The sequence below is a fragment of the Rhinatrema bivittatum genome, chromosome 2, assembly GCF_901001135.1.
Source record: "Rhinatrema bivittatum chromosome 2, aRhiBiv1.1, whole genome shotgun sequence".
Lineage (NCBI taxonomy): Eukaryota > Metazoa > Chordata > Amphibia > Gymnophiona > Rhinatrematidae > Rhinatrema > Rhinatrema bivittatum.
This window is the reverse complement of record NC_042616.1, coordinates 778,336,196-778,356,913: the sequence shown is the minus strand read 5'-3', so window position 1 is coordinate 778,356,913 and position 20,718 is coordinate 778,336,196. Positions and strand designations below refer to the sequence as shown.

General features: G+C 44.3%; 1 protein-coding gene across 3 annotated transcripts in view; it reads right to left on the bottom strand.

The window, feature by feature from the left end:
* Window positions 1-20,718, bottom strand: part of PHF20L1 (PHD finger protein 20 like 1) — a 375,592-nt gene that overhangs the window by 89,326 nt on the left and 265,548 nt on the right. For 2 of the 3 annotated variants that reach the window (XM_029592049.1, XM_029592048.1), the window contains exons 12-13: window positions 15,499-15,786; window positions 2,966-3,177 (exon numbers count right to left, since the gene is read on the bottom strand). In XM_029592049.1, coding sequence (XP_029447909.1) covers window positions 2,966-3,177; window positions 15,499-15,786 — 500 coding nt within the window. Of the gene's footprint in view, window positions 1-2,961; window positions 3,178-15,498; window positions 15,787-20,718 lie in introns of all 3 variants that reach the window. The other variant, XM_029592050.1, reaches the window with a different exon arrangement.

Here is a 20,718-nt window from a genome sequence, read left to right as displayed (position 1 = left end):
CTGGGGCAAAATCTATGGGTGCTTTATACCCATGGTGTACACACCAGCCTGGATTTTCAAAGGGAAACACCTTAGGAAATGTCTCTTTGAAAATGAGCTTTGGGGTCTGACCTGCAAGCTCCCCAAGCAGTGTGATTATTTTCCCGTTAAGGGTCTGACTGCATTTATTTGAAGAGATCTTCCATGAGACTCCACAGTTGTCACAGGGTTTTCCACTATGTAATAAAGGCATTACATAAAAGTAGATTCAAAGGCATAGAGTGAGAGTCAAGCCCAAAGCTAAATCCTTTTAAGCTTTGTATGATTTTTATAGTAGTTTTATTTTCTTACAAATTGTTTTAGTAATTGTAATTAATTCATGTTTATTACCTTTTTAATTGTTTTTTAGGTATATTTGTGTTATTATATTTTTACTTTTTTGATAATGAATATATTGTAAACCGTCGAGATGGATATTCTCTGTACAACGGTATATAAAACTGCTAAAATAAATAAATAAATAAATCAAAGTCTAGTTGGATAAGTCAAAGCAGACCTTGCAACTATCGAGACCTTTTTAGATCAGTGACCATATCAATTATAAGAATATCTATGTTGAATACCTGCAGGGACGCCCTGTAGCAAGACTTAGTTTGACGGTGTAAAATTCCTAAGGGTAAGAACAGCTGAAAGTTTAAGGTGGTGGGGTAACTCTGTTCTTTGAGGGCCACAAGTCAATCATTTTTTTTAGGATAACCCCAATGAATATGCATGAGATGCATTTGCATGTACTGCCTCCATTGCATGCAAATGCATTATGGGGTAGATTTTCTAAATTTGCGCTATCGCGTACTTTTGTTCGCGCACCAGGCGCGAACAAAAGTACGCTGGATTTTATAAGATACGCGCGTAGCCACGCGTATCTTATAAAATCCGGGGTCGGCGCGCACAAGGGGGTGCACATTTGTGCAACCTGCGCGCGCTGAGCCCAGCGCGCGCTGCCTGTTCCCTCCGAGGCTGCTCCGATTTCGGAGCGGCCTCGGAGGGAACTTTCCTTCGCCCTCCCCCCACCTTCCCCTCCCTTCCCCACCCCCCGGCCCTATCTAAACCCTCCCCCCTTACCTTTGTTTCATGATTTACGCCTGCTAATAGCAGACATAAATCTATGCGCGCCAGCGGGCTGCTGGCGCGCCATCACCCGACCCAGGGGCTGGTCCGGAGGCCTCGACCACGCCCCCGGGCCGCCACCACGCCCGCCCCCGCAACGCAGCGCCATTTTAGACACGCCCCTTTTAGAAAGCCCCGGGACTTACGCGCGTCCCGGGGCTCTGCGCACGCCGGCGGCCTATGCAAAATAGGCGCGCCGGCGCGAGGGCCCTGCGCGCGTAAATCCGGCCGGATTTACGCGCGCAGGGCATTTAAAATCCGCCCCTATATGTGTATTCAGTGGGGATTATCCTGAAACCTCAACAGACTTGCGGCTAAGAACTGAAGTTGCCTATTCTTGATTTAGGGGATAATTTCAAAACAGCCTGCATAAAGTCAGCAAAAGTGCACCCAAGTTTAAACCAATTTTCTAAGTGAAGTTAACGTGTTTAAGACCTCTTTTACAATTATCCAGCCAAATCTACCTACCCAAGTTACAACTGCTAAAATGTATGCACATAGGTTTTAAAATCCAAACGTATTCACATAAATCTAAACTCCTCCCCCACTCTGTTTCCAGGAACACCGCGGGTCAGTGTGGGTAAACCTGAGCACCAACATGACATGATGCATATACATTTACAGATATATCTGTAAAAACTATTTCTGCTTGTAAAACACTTCCACCTGAGGAAGCCCCTTTGAAAATTACCCTCTTATGGGGCACTAAGAGAGGATTCACAATATTCTATGACCTTTCATAATTAACAATGCCACAATACTAAAGCAGAATTAACACTTCAAACTACTGGATTTATCTACGGACTATCCAATACAAGGGATTAACTGCATATATTATTGCAACAGCAGAGCAAGTGGGTTTATACCCTAAATTGTACTGCTCCCAAAGGAAGAGATATAGGGTTGGTTTATTAGTAGTTATGGATAAACAGGTTGTCGATAATTTGGTTATTTAGGGGATAATAATGCAACTGCTTGTACTGATATAAAGTTATTAAGTACTTTTTAGCCACAACATTGCACCAATATTCAAAGAGAAACTAAACATGTACTTTTCCCTTTGAAAATTATACCACCAAAATTACCAGTGCACATTTATACCTGCTTGTGTGTACATGAGATTTTTCGGGAAAAATTAGCTGCATGCTTTTGAAAATGTATGGCATAATTTGAAAATTTCAAATCCCACCTCAAGCCCACCCACAAGCATGCCTCTTCACACCACGGGTAACTTTGTACAGGCATATAAGTCCTACATGCATAATTTTACCTGCATATTGGGTGGGCAATTTTGCAAAAGGCCATTTCCACAGATAAAGCACTATTTTATCTATAGAAATGGCTTCAGCAACTATCCTCTCTAGGACTACTTATAAGTTTTTGCTGACTCATCAATTAGAATAGTTCACTGGTTTATAGACTTGTGCTCAATTTGCAAAAGTTGGATTATTGGAGATGTAATCACATAAGAAATAAATCAATTGTTTGAGTGGAACTATAGAGGTTAAGGTGTCATACTTTACATTTTGCAAAAACATAAAAATAAAATGAGCATTAGAATTCGTATTCTTACTAAGAGACTCGTATTGTCAGGCTGACTTTTTCATTTCTATTTTGTCAATTATTTACACTCTGCAAAAAGCCTGCTCTGCTGAAAGGTTTCTAATCTAAAGCATCTTATTATGCAAGTTCTTACAATAATTTTACTATAAAACCCAGGCTGGCTCCCAGGCAGAGAACTGCCTTATCTAACAAAACATCTGGTGTATCAGTATTTTCTTACTTATTAGAAATAACAAAAGTATTGTAGTTTACCAACTTCTGAATGTTTGTCCTTCTCAATCATCTTCTTTAACATTTTTTCCTGAAGATTCTCAAAACTTTTCTCTTTTCCTGGCACAAACAATTGTATCTCTGTACCCTCTGAGCTCACTGAAGTCGAGGACCTCTTCTTCTTGTTTCCTTTGGGCAACTTTAGATTATTGGTCAAAGGCATTTCCAGATGTAAGGCATGTACATGGGATGAGGGTACTGTAAACATTAAACACAAACATACCAGGCATTGCACTTTTCTCAAAGCAGCAGTATGAACAAAAGTCTAGATAATTCTTGGTTGAATCTTTCCTCATAAAGAGGCACTCCAATCTCTACAAAGCTGCTCGCTAGATGGGTTGGGCTGCGTTGATGCCATTGTGCCTTGCCCCAACACGTCAACCTAATCCTGCACATCTATATGCACTTTCCACAGTCAAAGGAATTCCACTGTGCAGTTAAATGCTCACACAATTTTAGGTCTATCTGCACTAACCACAAATCTGAACACATGCGAAGCTTGACACACGCCTTCCTCCTCCTTTCGTGCTCTTTTCCTCTCATACATTTCAGATTCCCGTCTCCTCCTTTCAGACTCTTCTGTATCCTCCCCAGCCCATTTCAGGTTGCTCTCTCTTTGGCCCACAGCAGTGAGAGAAGCAACAGGCCAGACATGGAGAGAAACAGTAAGTGCATTTATTGATTCCCTTGGCTGCTGCTCCTCTCCATCAGGGAGTGGGAGGAAGCAGTTGCAGGGACCTTGGGTATGTGCAGTGTCCCAGCGCTACTGCCACTCTCACTGCTGCAGGGGAAGCTGGAGAGGAATTGGCAATGGATTGGCTCCCCCAGGCTCCAGCCCCCTCCTCTTACTCACCCCGGTGCTGAAGGGGGGCAAACAAAAGTGCCAGTATAATGTACAGGCATGTACAACCCCTTTCAGCCCAACTACCAACCAATAGTTCCCCGTGGGCTCTAGCTTCCCAGAAATCAGGAATTTCATTCCTAGATGCATTGGGGCCATATGATGGCAAGCAAATAAAAATAACAATCCTTTTATTTTTAAAGCAATATTGGTTTTTTTTTTTTTAAGTTCCTACCACTTCATTCCTCCCGCCACCATGAATTTAAGTACATCAAGGTTCTGCTATACTGATCTGTATCAAAACATCAGGAAGGAATCATATAGTGGTACATACAAAGTAAGAATAAAGCACAAACAGCTCAGATTAAGCATAGAGCACATATAAATAAATAATAAAAAGGTGCATAAACAAACATTTAAAATCTAAAATAAAATACATTAATTCAAAAAGGAAAGAAGACCACAGGATAGACTGAGAGGAAGCAATAGAGCAAAGGAAAAGTTTAATATTTTAAGCATTTAGGTTACTCTGCAGCTTTTGCAACAACAAACTGCTAAGTCAAAAGCTATCTTCGACAGGGCTGGAAGATGGAAGCCGATCAATTCAGGCTGTCACTCCTGACAAACAAGAAGACTGTGGGGAAAATCAGAAAAGTGAAAAGCTCACTAGTTACTCCAGAGCAATAGGGTAATTGACAGCAGCAGCAAGTATGAGGCTAGATAGAGTGTAAACAAGCCAAGGAGAAAAAACCAGAAAGCCTTTATTGTATCCCCTCTATCGTCTTCAACATGGAGAAAAAGACGATAGAGGGGATACAACAGAGGTTTAAAAATCATGAGTGGGGTGAAATAGGTAAACAGGAGACGGTTATTCACCCTTTTGAGATTTACTGGGTACTCCTGATCTAGACTGACCACTGTCAGAGACAGGAGGGTGGCTAGATGGATCTTTGGTCTGACCCAGCATCACATATTTTGCGTTATGTTCTTCTCAGACACAGTGAAGAAAACCACCAAAGCAAAAGCAAAAAATGAAATTGTAGGAGAAAAATTTCAACTGAAACCTCTGAAAAGATTGTACTAGGACAGAAACATAAGACTGGGTACAAAGTATGAGAGGGAAAACAACTAAAATATATTTACTGCAAAACCTATCTCTAAGGAAATAAGAGATGGAAAAGGAAGAACGACTGAGGCGGGCAAAATTATTGGCTCTGAAGAGATGAGGGAAAAATGTGTCACTAGATTTGACGACAATAAAAGAACTGAGAGTCCTGTGCAGCAACAAGGCAGGAAGTCCCATGCAGGTTAAGTAAAGCCATGTAAATTTTTCTGCACTTTCAGATGATGTCACCCGCTTGTGCGGCTGGTTTCCGAGAAAGAATTCCATGTTCATTCCAGTGTACAGATACGATATTAAATATTTGTATTGTTGTCAAAGACAGTCCTGCATAAGATCTTTCTCTCCTCGAAGGCCTAAGTCAGACCCCAAATGTCTTCTGGTGTTTCATTTGCATAATAAAAAAAGCCCTATGAAATAGCTAAAGGGGAAACGCAAAATCAGATAATTCCACAATCCAACCATAATGTGGTTTAGAACTAAATAACTTATCAAGGTTTGTCAAACTGTTAAATGCCAGGGATTTGTTAAACAATCCTTGGATGTTTGTAATTTAATTAGTCCTTTTAATTTTTTTTTTTTTTTTGAGCATTTTTCTTTGCAATACAAATTTAAAGTCCACCAGACTGGACACACACAACTAAGTTTATTTTGAATATTCTTGAATATTCGAGTAACTTTATATTTTTATTGCAAAGAAAAACTCACAAAAATATAATTAAAAAAGAAAATTAAGTTCTTACCTTTGTTAATTTTCGTTCCTGTAGTACCACGGATCAGTCCAGACTCTTGGGTTTTGATCCCCCCCTCCCCTAGCAGATGGAGACAGAAGTTTACAAACCAAACTTCGCCTATATCTAGGCTGGTACCACCTAAAGTCTGGCAGTATTACTTAATGTCAAAGCAGAACTAAACTATATAACCAACAACCTCGATACCGGTGTACAACCCCCCAACTGGGAACAGAACCCGAGGTACCGAAACTCATCTCATTCTGACTGATAAAGAGACTAACACACAGACAACGCCACCTTTCCCGGCAACAGTCCCACAACTGGGTGGGACTCTGGACTGATCCGTGGTACTACAGGAACGAAAATTAACAAAGGTAAGAACCTAATTTTCTTTTCCCTGTACGTACTCGGATCAGTCCAGACTCCTGGGATGTACCAGAGCTTACCTTACTTGGGTTGGGAGCCGGAGAGGCCTGCTCTGAGCACACCTTCTCCAAACCCCGCCGGCCCTGGAGCCTTGACATCCAAACGATAGTGCCGGGCAAATGTATGTAAAGACTTCCAGGTGGCCGCCCAACAGATCTCCTCTGTCGGAATATGGTGACATTCCACCCAGGAAGTGGCCTGAGAGCGAGTAGAATGGGCTCGCAGCCCAGCGGGTAGCGACAGCCTCTGCAAAAGATATGCTGACCGGATGGTTTCCTTTAACCAACGAGCAATGGTAGTCTTGGAAGCCGCATTACCCCGCCGAGGTCCACTCCAGAGCACGAATAGATGGTCAGGCACCCTGAAGGCATTGGTGACCTCCAGATATTTATTTATTTATTTATTTAACTTCTTTTACTATACCGACACTCAAGACCAGGTCTTATCGTACCGGTTTACATTAGAACAAGGGGAAAAATCAATTAACGTATAAGTGGAAAAGAGAAGTTACATTAAAACAGGGAGAGTAAAAACATGGATGTCGGAAGATAGGACAGAATTAAGTAATTGAACAATAAGTTAACAAAATTACAAACTATAAATTAACATAAAACAATAAATTAATAATACAGAAAACATGGATTATAATCAGCGGAAATATACATGGAAATATATATATATGGAATATATACAGCTGGAATATACATGTTATGTCAGATGGGAGGAGTGGCGGGGGTGAGGGAAAAGGGTGGGTTGAGGTTGCGAGTGGAAAAGGGAAAAAAGTGAAAAAAGTTTGGGAGTGCGGGGAGGGAGAAGGGTGGGTTGGAGGGTGAGAGAGAGTTGGTTAATATGGAATCCTTCAACGATAGGCTTGTGTGAACAGCCAGGTTTTAAGTTTTTTTCTGAAGGTTAAATGGCATTGTTCCTGGCGTAAGTCTTGAGGAAGCGAATTCCAATGTAGGGGACCTGCTGTTGAAAAAGCTCGCTTGTGGATGGAGTTGTGAACTGATGATTTGTTGGGAGGGGCCTTGAGCTTACTCTTGTAGGCAGTTCTTATTGGTCTTGAAGATGTAAGTAGTTCCAGAGGGAAGGTGAGTTGGAGAGAGGATTGTTGGTAGACCGATTTGTGGATGATAGTGAGAGCTTTGAACAGTATTCTATGTTGAATAGGAAGCCAATGTAAGATTTTTTGGATAGGTGTGATGTGGTCCTTGCGCCGTGTGTTTGTAAGGATCCTGGCTGCTGCGTTTTGCAGCATCTGTAGAGGTTTGGTCGAAGAGGCGGGGAGACCGAGTAGAAGAGCGTTGCAATAGTCAATCTTTGAAAACAGTATTGCTTGAAGCACAGAACGGAAATCCTGGAAGTGTAAGAGCGGTCTTAGATGCTTCAGGACCTGTAGCTTGAAGAAACATTCTTTAGTTGTAGCGTTAATGAATTTTTTGAAATTCATTCTGGAGTCAAGGGTGGCCCCAAGGTCTCTGACATGGCTTGCTAGTGGGGTTATTGTGTTATTAGTGAAGGGGTGGTTATCGCTAGGGGAGATAACCAGGAGTTCCGTTTTGGACGTATTTAGGACCAGGTTGAGATTCGTGAGAAGCTGGTTGATGGCATGTAGGCAGTCGTTCCAGAAATTTAGAGTTGAGGAGATGGGGTCCGAGATGGGGATTATGATTTGCACATCGTCTGCGTATATAAAATGGATGAGGTTGAGGCTATTGAGCAGCTGGCATAAAGGAAGTAGGTATATGTTAAACAGGGTAGGGGACAGAGAAGAGCCCTGTGGTACTCCTTGTTTTGATGGGACGGGGTGGGATTCTTTGTCGTTTATTTTAACTTTGTAGTGCCTGTTGTTCAGAAAGGATTTAAACCAGAGCAGTGCAGAGCCAGAGATGCCTATTTCCATTAGACGGCTGATGAGGATGTCGTGATTTACCGTGTCAAACGCCGCAGAAATATCGAGTAGGGCTAGGAGGTAAGATTGTCCCTTGTCAAGGCCCATCAGGATGGTGTCCGTTAAAGAAAGAAGGAGGGATTCTGTGTTTAGGCGTTTCCTGAAACCGAATTGAGAAGGGTATAAGATATTGTGGGAGTCCAAGTAGTCGGTGAGACGGAAGTTGACAAGTTTTTCCATTATTTTAGCTATAAAAGGTAGGTTTGCGATGGGGCGGAAATTTGCTGGGTTGGCTGGGTCCAGATTGGGTTTTTTTAGTAAGGGTTTCAGCGAAGCAATTTTTAAGGAGTCAGGGACAGATCCTTGATTGAGGGAACAATTTATGATGTCTGCCAGAGATCTGGCAATGGTGTTAGGAATGGTGAGGAGAAGTTTGGTTGGTATTTGGTCTAGAGGGTGAGATGAGGGTTTCATTTTCTTGATAATCGATTCTATTTCCAGGGATGATGTAGGTTCAAGAGATACTAGCGTCTGTTTAAGAATAGTAGAGGATGGATTTTGGCTAGGAGTTTGGCTGGGGGGTTGTAAGGCTATTGAAGATTTGTTGGATGTTGCCAGTGGGCCAAGTAGGTTTTTGACTTTGTTGTCAAAGAAAATCGCCAACTCTGTAGATTTGTTTTGGGCTTCTTCTTCTGAGAAGGTAGGGGAAGTGGGAGTGGTGAGGGCTGCCACATATGAGAAGAGCGTTTTCGGGTCGTATAGGAAACCGTGTATTTTTTTGGCATAAAATCTCGTTTGGTGCGGGTGATCGATGTTCTGTAGAAGCTCATTGCTGTTTTGTAAGTAGCCAATGATGTGGGGGAGGGGTCTTTCCGCCAGCGTAGTTCCTTGTGTTGTAGGTCTTGTTTGAGTTTTCTTAATTCCGTAGAGAACCAGGGTTTTTTGTTCGAGCGTGCTGGGTTGATAATTTTTGAGGATAATGGGCAAATTGAGTTTGCTACTGCGTGTGTGATTGTTTGCCAGGAATTAATTGCGGTATCAGCATCTGTGAAGTCCAGTTTGGATAGGTCTTTGGCAAGGCTGTTGTTGAGATATTGCAACAGCGCGCGTCGCACATCCAACTTATGAAGGTCCTTAGCCATGGTATCCGAACCATTCACCTGCAAAAACGAAGGTAGCTCGACCGTCTGGTTCACGTGGAACGTTGAAACCACCTTGGGTAAAAAGGAGGGAACCGTACGCAACGAGACCCCCGACTCCGAAATCCTCAAAAAGGGCTCTCAACACAACAGAGCCTGAAGCTCAGAGATCCGCCGCGCTGATACAATGGCCACCAAAAATACCACCTTCAGAGTCAAATCCTTAAGGGTGACTTTGCGAATAGGTTCGAAAGGCGCCGCGCACAATGCCTTAAGGACCACATTCAAATTCCAGGATGGACAAGGCTGCCGAAACGGAGGACGCAAATGCCTCGCCCCCCGAAGAAACCGCACTACATCCGGGTGCTTTGCCAACGATGCCCCACTAATCCGTCCTCGCAAGGAACCCAGCACCGCTACTTGCACCCTCAAGGAACTACAGGAAAGACCCTTAGACAAACCGTCCTGTAGGAAAAGAAGGATATCCGAGACAGCCGCCTACGTAGGCACTACATTGTGCGCAAGACACCATGATTCAAACACCTTCCAGACTCGCACATAAGACAACGACGTAGACATCTTGCGAGAACGTAAAAGAGTGGATACCACCATCTCCGCATATCCCTTGGATCTCAACCTTTGCCTCTCAAAAGCCATGCCGCTAGACAAAAGCGATCTACCTGGTCGAAACAAACGGGCCCCTGGTGCAGGAGATCCGGGAGACACGGAAAACGAAGTGGTTCCTCTACCGCCAGATTCAGCAGATCTGTGAACCACGGTTGCCTCGGCCATTCGGGAGCGACTACCACCACGTCTGCTGGGTGCACCTCGATTCGTCGTAACACCCTGCCTATGAGAGGTGCGATAAAAAAGTTTAACACAAGGCAACAGGCAAGACAGACAGTATATTTCTCTTGAATAAAGCCTTTTTATTCATTATATACCCAGTCTTATGCGCGCATAAGGAGGCCAGCCTAAGAAGTCTAAAAAAGACTGACCTGATTTGTGATTGAAAAGACTATCCTTAAGTACAGTTTGCATAGCAATTAAAAACAGCACTTCTTTGATTTAGGGTCACGAGGATCACAGAGAAACATTTGTTTGGACATTTGTTACTTCAAGCATTTTCTCAGCGCCCTGAGAAATTAACTAACCTTGACGATATCTACATTTTACAGCCCTTTTCCTGGGACATGCAACTTCAAAAGATACATCCTTTCTTTTATTTATCAAGAGAAAGAGAGACAGAAAAGCAGTCTATCTTGATTTACAAGTCAGCAGTGCCCCCTGGACCTCAGATGGTGCATCTGTATTGAACAGATGGCCCCAATATTTCTTTATTATCGCAGAGGCCACGGAAACACATAGAGCAACACATCGGTCGGCCACAGCAATACCAGAGCGTCCACTTCCTCTGCCGCCGTCTCCTGACGCCGAGCAAAGAAACGAGGAGCTTTCGCATTCTTGAAAGCTGCCATCAGATCGAATGCGGGTGTGCCCCATCGGGAACAGATGAGCTGGAATGCTTCCTCCGCGAGCTCCCACTCTCCGGGGTCCAGCCAGTGGCGACTGAGGAAATCCGCCTGGACGTTTTCTATCCCGGCTATGTGAGAGGCCGCTATACTGCTCAGATGTTTCTCCGCCCATATCATCAATGATCGAGCTTCAGTTGCCACAGCCTGACTCTTGGTCCCCCCTTGTCGATTGATGTAAGCCACCGTGGTCGCATTGTCCGAAAGGATCCTGACGGAACGACCGCGGATGAGAGGAAGGAACTTCACCAGAGCCAGACGTACCGCTCGGGTCTCCAATCGATTGATGGACCACAATGCCTCCTGAGGAGACCACTGACCCTGTACAGACTGCCTTAGACAGACTGCTCCCCAACTGTACAGACTGGCGTCTGTGGTAATCACCGTCCACGATGGGATCTCCAGAGAGAACCCTCGACTCAAGTTGTTTGGACACAGCCACCAAGCCATGTTGGCCCTGGCCTCCTGGGTCAATGGTAAGGGGAGGCGAAAGTCTTCCGATATTGGGTGCCAGCGGGATAGCAACGCTGACTGCAAAGGACGCATATGAGCGAATGCCCAGGGAACCAATTCCAGGGTAGAATTCATGGACCCCAATACCTGTAAGTAGTCCCAGATGATCGGTACCGGCTTGGATAACAATCGTCGAACTTGCGTCTGCAATTTGACCATTCGCCCCTGTGTGAGCGACACCGTTCCTTGGCACGTGTCGAACAAAGCCCCCAAATACTCCAGGGACTGCGACGGCACCAGGTGGCTCTTGGGCACATTGACTACCCAACCAAGAGAATGCAACACTTGGAGCACCCGCTGAACAGCTGCTTGGCAAAGCGACTCCGACTTGGCCCAAATCAGCCAATCGTCTAAATACGGGTGCACCAACAGACCTTCCCTGCGCAGTCGCACTGCCACCTCCACTATGATTTTGGTGAACGTCCGAGGAGCCGTCGCAAGGCCAAATGGGAGCGCCTGAAACTGGAAGTGCTGCCCCAGCACTGCAAAGCGGAGAAACTGCTGGTGGTCCGGTCGAATGCCAATGTGGAGGTACGCCTCAGTGAGATCCAGGGAGGCCAGAAACTCCCCCTTTCTCACGGATGCGATCACCGAACGCAATGTTTCCATCCGAAACCGAGGAATTCGAAGACATCTGTTGACACTCTTCAGATCGAGAATGGGACGAAACGTTCCCTCTTTCTTGGGCACTACGAAGGAATATCGGCCCATGCGGAGCTCGGCGGGTGGAACCGGAACAATTGCCCCGAGATCTCAAAGCCGAGCCAGCGTCGCCCGTACCGCCTGGCACTTTTCTGAAAAACCGCAAGGCGACACCAGGAAACACCGGCGCAGCCGATGTAAAAAAATCTAACGCGTAACCGTGTCTTATCACCTCAAGGACCCACTGATCCAACATGATTCTGGTCCACTCCTCGTAAAACCGGCACAACCTGCCGCCAATTTTGGGTACCAAGGAGTGGACAGGCCGCACATCATTGTGCAGGCTTACCTCCCTGCACACTCTGACCAGTTCCCGGACGACCGAAACAGCACCCGCGAAAGGACTGCGCATAAGACTGCTGTCGGTTAGCACTGTGACGAAAAGAACTCGAACCCCGAGACGTCCACGACCGGCAACAGCCGCGAAAATGAGGACGAGAAGCTGGAACCCCTCTGTACCTTGGTCTATCCTCCGGTAGCCGATGCACCTTATTCTCACCTAAGGATTCAATAAGATCCTCCAATTCCTTGCCAAATAACAGTTTCCCCTTAAAGGGTAAGGATCCCAACCGGGCCTTGGAGGTTACATCCGCGGACCAATGACAGAGCCATAGCAGGCGCCGTGCAGCTACCGTGGAAACCATTGTTCTGGCCGAGGTGCGCAAAAGATCATAAAAAGCATCCGCACTGTAGGCAATAACCGCTTCTAAGCGATTTGCCTGGCGCACCTCCTCCGGGAACAGAGATTCATTGGCCAACAGCTGCTGCGCCCAGCGAAGACCTGCTCTTAAGGAAAAATTACTGCAAATCGCTGCACGAATTCCCAACGCTGAGACCTCGAAGATCCACTTAAGCTGAACTTCCAATTTTCTATCCTGCAAATCCTTAAGCGCAGTACCCTCGGTTACCGGGATGGTGGTCTTCTTTGTCACTGCCGCATCTATCTTCGGCAAGCGCAACAGGTCCAGAGCGTCCTACGGCAGGGGATACAGTTTATCCATCACCTTCGCCACTTTCAGCCCCAAGTCTGGAGTATCCCACTCCTTAAAGAGCAAATCCGAAGCTGAGAAATGCAAAGGAAAAGCCGAGGGAGGACCCCGAAGTCCCAAAACGACCAGATCTGTCATGCCGAGCCATGACTCCACCTGAGGGAGCTGGATCCCCAATTCCCCCAGGATTTCCGGAATAAGGGGCCCCAGCTCATCCTTCCGGAACAATCTCCCTTCGGGTCATCTCCCTCTACCCCATGGGAGACTCCAGAACCCGTGGCCCCCGGCTCCCCGTCCCCCTCAACCCCCCTCGGGGGCTGGGACGGAAGGTCCTGATCCTCTGCAGGCTCCTTCCGGCTCATCTGAATCTGTTGAGGAACCTGGCTCACCTCTGGAAGCCCGGGACCGGAGGGGCCGGACCTTGGCTGGGCCCTCAGTCACTGGGATGGGTCTAGATCTCTTCCCCGCTCTAGACCCTGAGTCCAGAGGCGGGATATCCTGGGATCGCTTCCTGGCCATGCAACGGGCCTTAAAGGCCTTGTGCATAAGGAGCACAAACTGCGAATTAAACGATGAATCCGAGGACTCCCCATCCTCATACCAGTCAGAGATGGAATCCTCCCTGGGAGTAATGGGCCTCGCCGATCCGTCCCCCCCAGGGGTCCTGCGTGGGGAGATAAATGCGGTGGAGGGATGTCCTCCCCACTATCCGCCTGCCCCGCGTTTGCCTTGGCTCCCCGAGGCGAGAAAATGGCTGCTGTTCCCGCCGAAATCGCATTCAAAATGGCGGACGTCCCCGGGAGCCCCGAGGACGACCCGGCCGAAAACGCCGCTGTGCCCGCGGAGGACCCGGCGCAAGTCTGCCTACCCCCCCCCCCCCCGGGTCCCCAACGTCAGCACTGACGCTCCCTCTCCCCCGGAAACACAGGAAGAGCAGAGGCTGTCCCGAGACAGCCGCGCCACCGCGGACCCGCAGGCCCGACAAGCAGCCTGCCTCGGCATACTCTGCTGCGGCACAGGAGAGAAGAGCACGCGAAGAAAATAAAGAAACGGGCCCTCCCCCTCCTGACGAGCAAGCCAGCGATCGGAACGTTCCCACGGAGGTAGAGCGAGAAAGAGATAACAGGCAGGGCAAACAAACAAAACCACTTTTTTTTTTTTTTTTTTTACCTATCCCTTGGGTCTGGAGCCAGCTGTGGGGAGTGAACCGGGATCCCCGGTGTCACCCCCAGCCTCGACGGTATGCCGAAATATGGGGCTCCCCCACTCTTCAGCAGCCTCAACCAGAGGGAACGGTCCCCTCAGGACCTCACCCTCCCCTGGGAGGCGGGATCTGGGACCAGCAGGCAAGCCTCTGCGGTCCTTCTCCTAACTGATTCTAACTCCTTCTATTTTTTTTTTTTTTTAAACTACCACCTAAAAACTTAGGCCAAGCACAGACTGTAGGTTTTGCACCCTCTCCACCTGCTAGGAGACACAAGAATACTGCCAGACTGTAGGTGGCACCAGCCTAGATATAGGCGGAGTTTGGTTTGTAAACTTCTGTCTCCATCTGCTAGGGGGGGGGGCCAAAACCCAGGAGTCTGGACTGATCCGGGTACATACAGGGAAGGACCAATTAAATTATAAAAGACCAAGGATTGTCTGCTTAACAAATCCCTGTTGTTTAACAGGTCTGAAAAACCTTGATAAGATATTTTAATTTTAAATCACATTACAGAGGAATTCTGGTATTTCATGGCAATTCAACTTAACTAATGTACTCAGCAAATTGAAACAAATTATCTCTACCTAAAGTGATCAGTGAGCTCACTCAGTAGCAAGTCCAAATATAAAAGCTGTCAGTATTAGTTGGATACACTGTTTAAGCTTCTGATTACATATTTCCTCTCCTCCCCACCCCCAATCAATTACAGCTTTCAATCAGTTAATAGAAACATTTTTATGTTGGATATCTGCTTTATGACTTTGAAGGTTCCTCATTATGTAGTAAATAGTGGTTTCACAACTGTTAGGGTATTACAGATTGCTTCAAATTGTCAGGAACAGATTGGACTAATCCTGGTGACCAAAAGCTTTGAATTATCTTCCCCAAACCCTCCTATCTCCACTCAGAAATAATCATAAAATAAAGATTAATAAAGCAACAAAATGTTGTTGATATCAGGGATATTTTTATCTTCAAAATCAGACATTAGGTGGGCCAGCCTGATGGCTCAATGACAGTGCTGTGCCTGAAATTGGGGTTTGATTCCAGATCCTGGCTTCTGTTCCTAATGTTAGCTAGTAATTTTAGGGCTGTGAACACTGGTTCTGAGGGCCTGAAAAGAAAGGCAATCCCAACCATCATTCAAGAGTGATGCTTACTAATCAGACTCAGGGCGCACGCATACCAGGTTCTGGAGGGAAAGGTGGTCCCTGGCCAAACACCATCACTGCAATGACTTGGCTAGGCAGTAGGAGCGGAGGTTAAAATTGGAGACCATCAGCGGTTAATTGTACATAAAAGATCATGGTCTGGTTCTAATCGAGTAACATGACCAAAGAAAGGAAAGAAGGAAGCTGCCAATCCAAAATAAAAAACAAACAAAACCAACAAAGTTTTCTAACACTTTAATATAATTGTACTCACAGGAGGAGCTTGACACAGTTCGCTGTCTTTTGGCTTCTTGATACTCTAGGGTTGAGGTTGGCACTGTCGCAGAGGTAGCTCGAGTTCGCATTGCTCTTTCAGGTGAGTTTGTTTCGGACTCCACCTCTTTATCTGTGCTGTGGTAATACTTCAAGTGATAATCTAGGAGTTTAGCTTTGCGAAAGGCCTTGGAGCAACCTTGGACTCTGCACTTAAACTTATTGTGGTCCAAATCTACTAGCAGCTCCTTCGGACATGATATGTCCTCTGTTTTTTTCATAGCAATTACTATGTATTAAAAAAAAAAAAAAAAAAATTTAAGTGAAAGGAAAACACAAGATTTCATATATTCCTTTGTATTTCACGTGCTATGATTTATCAAATGTAATCATATAAGTCCAAAGCATAAAAAGCAAGGAAAATGGTACAAATCTGAACATTGCAAAACAGTGTTTCAGTAATTTGTCAAACATATGCATATTCCATTCATGCTGAGTATTTTTTTCACAGGACTTAAAGTATCAGAAGACCTTAATCAGTTGTGTAGGCCTTGCAACATTCTAAGTTTTAGCATTTTAAAAAGCATATAAAGTATATTCCAGTGTCACAAATTTCACTCTTTAAAGTCACCTTATGCCAATATATTTCAGTGGGAGGAATCTCATTTCTCTTATATCTGTTAAGAACCTTCAAATATCATGTAGGCTTTTCCTATGTTCAATACATTTGTAAGCAATAATGTTTGAAAAGGAAGTAACCAATCAAAAATTAAACAAGTAAAATACCACCTTACATACTATAGGCTTGAAAACTGCAGCAGACATAATAATACAAACATCAAATTCTACCCATTTGATTGAATGAATAATTTTTTTTAAACCACCAAAATAAATGATCATCAACACCGATGTAATTTTGCCTAAAGATGAGGGAAAAGAACAATCAAGAATATTAGTAGTAACATGGCGGTCACATAGGTGTTGAATTAGCTCAACGATGACTTTTTTGAGTTTGGTGCCATTAAATGACAAGTTTGTCAGATTGTTAGGTGCCAGTGTCAGTGAAAGTGAAATGGGAGTTGTGCCTTTAGTACATGTTCCAGGTTATAACTGCTATTTTTGGCATCCCGGGCCATATAGCAGATTTGCCATTGTTGACCTAGATGCTGCTGCCAGTGCAATCCAGAAGAAAGCATCTAGAGAAGTTTAGGATGATCAGAAGGACTTAAATCTAAACATCTGATGTCTTATCCAGTTAACCCCTCATGTTTATAACTCCATTTAAAAATCCTATAAAGAAACAGCAAAAAATATAAAAAGATATTTAAAACTATGTAACCCTATCGTAATACTCCCCTTAAACCCTCAACCTATCTATAATAAAACTTAATGCTATATTAAATTATATATACTGCTGGTCACTGACACTTAACTTAAGTTGTCTAACTATGCTACAGTGAAAACTACTAGTTCTTAAATATTTTTCTTGATTTAATTACAGACTGCAATTACAAGAGATATATAGAAACACATAAAAAGATGGCTCATTTACCCTGTCCATTTTTCCTACATCACTTCTTCACTGTTGAGGATCCTCTGTGCTTGCTCCATGTACTCTTCAATTTCAAGACTGCTCTTGTCCTACTTTCTCCACTAAGAGACAATCAAGTATACACCACCAAGTATACACCACCAATCAAGTATACACCACCCTTTCTTGGAACACAGCATTTCCTCAATATATGGAAAAGATATTCTTTCACAGTTTATTTTCCCATACATCAAAACCCATTTTCCTATAGTCTCCCATTATAAACATGGGCATGCAGTCCTATGGGGAGAAAAATAAACTAGGCAAGCGGTATTGAAAACAATGTTTTTCTTCTTTTGAAAGTTAGCAACTCAATCTGTGATCATCTTCCTTCTTCAGTCTCAACCTCTTGATTGTTTGCCTTGGTTCCTACATCTTATCTGTGGGGTTTTCTGGCTCATCATCATCTTTATCTGCTACAATTCAAAATCCCCACATCATTAGCTTTCAGGAGAAGTCTCAGGAAATCTTTGGCAATTTAAACCTGAAATAGACCTTTTTCCCTTAGCAAAAAAGATTCTACAGTGCATTTCCTTCAAGACAAGACCTGTCTCACCAGCACTGAAAACCTCCTCTGGTTTTTACACCCCTTTCTTAGAGGACTCTCTCCTCAGTAGCTCCGGATAATCAAGAGCAGCATCCACATCAGCACGGGCTCTTTCTCCAGTCGTCTTGATGTTGTGCAAACCATGCCGCCTTTTCAATCTCTCAAAAAATATGGCAGCAAAAATACAATTTCCAGAGCTCTCTCCATGTTCGTCCTGTAAGTCTTTGTGCCTTCTTCTGGATTATCACAGAGCATATGGAGACATTACAATTGATCCTTATTTTTGATCAATACAGTCAGCAGTCTTTACATGACCTGGAAGCACTGAAAGGTATTATTGTTTCAGAATGTGCTTTAATTTTATATTTATTCTCATGGATCATTTCTCCTGTGGATACTTCAAGGCTTGATGCTTTCAATATTTTGATATTTATTTTCATAAGACTCAAAAGTGCCTTAAAACTTCTAATTTTATACCTAAAGTAATGATTTTTATAAATCTCATTGGCACATCTGCTCTGGCCTTACTTTTCCTTTCCACAGGATGATGCAGAATGTGGAGAGAAGCCGTATTTCATTTCTTACACTGCAACATAAGCTTTAAGTCACCCTGTTAAATAGCTTTCAGGTTGCTTAGCAACTCGCTAAACTGTACTGCCATTTCAATGAGATCTGCTCCAAATACATTTTTCCTTTTCCCCACTAAAGAAAAAAAGAATAAAATAAGGATTCACTTCCACCCTCATCCACATTTTCATTAGAGAATCAACTTTCATAGCTTTGCTGCCAGTGAAAATGCAGTTATCCATCCATTATGAAACATGGACATGACAGAACATGGCAGAACATGACCAATTAGTCCACCCAGTCTGTCCACAGTGCTAAGGATATATCATCATTGTCAGCCACAGAGTGACTTTAAAATACTGGGGAAGAATCCCTGGTAAATTGTTCTAATTTACCCCAAATTTCTACATCCCAAAGCACTCCCAGCTCGTCAGCTTATTATATAAAATACTACTAAAAATCAAACACTCACTAACAGGCCCAAATAGGTAAAAATGCAGCCAGTGCCGTCTTCCTGTCAATGGGGGTAGCAGCACTTTGGCCTTGTAGACTGCAGGGAAAGGGGCAGCATTCAATAGAATCTTTCTCCGTCCTGCAGGCCCTATCAGAAAAGGAACAGTGGTGAGGAAGGGGCACTGGCACTCCCTAATGCTTGGCACCCCGTGTAACCACACAAGCTGCACATCCCAAAAGCATATCTTGCGTTTCCACTAAGATTTCTCGTCAATACACAGCCTGCGGCTTGCCAGACAGACCCAGTTGCCAGACAGTCTATCGCAGTTAGACAGACAAACCCAGTCAGATGGTTACCTGTGTCCACTAGGACTTCTAATATTTCCATATTAACCATTTTGCCATTCACTCTGGTAATCCTAACATTTATTATTCAATCAGCCGAGTACAGCGCTATAAACACTAAAACATGTTTCACTAGCTTGTAATTTCTGCTCTGTTCTCACTAAGGATCTTGTGTCCATTCCATGCCCTCAAACGCCATCACTGTTTTAGCCACCACCACCTAGCCCGCTTCCACCACTCTTCCCATGAAAAATATTTCCTGACATTGCCCCTTACTATTTTCCCTCAGAGCAATATATCAAACTCCTAGAACTTTCTTTTCCTTGAAAAAATGTTTTGTTTTTTTTTGTGTACTACCACCCCTTTTCAGGTGTTTGAATGTTTATATAATATCTCCCCTGTCTTGCCTTTCCTCTATTTAGATCTCTAGGTCATCGCACTATTTTGCTACCCTTCTCTGGACCACCTCAACTCTGTATCCTTCTGGAAGCAAGACTATCAACATCAGACACAATATTCCATGTTCTTCCTCTACTCCAAAATATCTAGGCTGTAGCCATTTGAGGGGGGTTATTTTCCAAGCCACGTTATGGGCTTTTTACATGCGAAAAACGTCTTAACGCATGCGACAAAGCACCATAACGCATGGTGCAATGCTAATTTGGAAAAGGGGTGGAGTTTGGGGTGGGTGCACATGTGCGTGCATTTGCTGGCTCGCGTCTAGAGACGTGTCCATTTTATGACATGCACGCATGTTATAAAACAGCACAATTTTAGATGGACATGCGGATGAGCAAGCAAATGCCGCTTCTACCATCTGAGGCAATTTTATAAGGGATGCACGCCAATGCCATAGCTAGTTTTCCCAGTTCAGGGATAGGACTTGCAAACCCCCCTATTAGCCTCCCTTTCCCCGTGTTAGCCCCAACCCTTAAAACCTCACTGACTAGCCTAGATTTTTTTGTTGCATGCCATCCATAGCAGTAGTAAAGTTATGCAACAGGGGACTCCGGTGGGTAAATGTTTTACGTGCACATCTCTTGGACTTCCCCCGACACGCCCAAGCCCCACCTAGATCAGGTCCACTTCCCACCCTTCTTGCAAAAGTTTTCCTTGTGGGCATAGTGGCAGATACATGCGAACGTGTGCGCCGGCCCAATTTATGAGCGTATCTCCTGATTTTGGTGCACACCAGGGCTTTTAAAATTCATCTATATGTGAAAAACAATACTTAACCTTTTGCTAATCCTATTCTGTTTAAGTGGTTCTTTAGATAAGAGGCACTCCTATAATAGTTGCCCTCTTTAAAATCTTCAAATGTGGCTTTTTGCTTTCACCGTAACCATTAGGATTCCTTTATAATGCCACTGAGCACTGAGAAAACACATTACACCTAATTTTGTGACTAACATCTGACTGGCCAGAGATGGTCCTTTTCATCACTATTTCTAATTCTGGAGCAGCACATACACTCTTCCAATTACAGATTAGTTGGTCTGACTTTGCTGCCTGCTTTTTTCACATTTAAGATACTTCTCCTTCATTCCTGGCTGCACCCATGTTTGAGAGCAGATTGTAAATTACACCATACAAACTGCTTCCAGTACCTTCATAAAATCAATCCATTATCTCTGTTGATATAACTAACACTATGAATAGTACTGCTCATCATCTGCATCACTGAATATTTATGTAGCTCTAGCTCGTGTTTTGAGGTT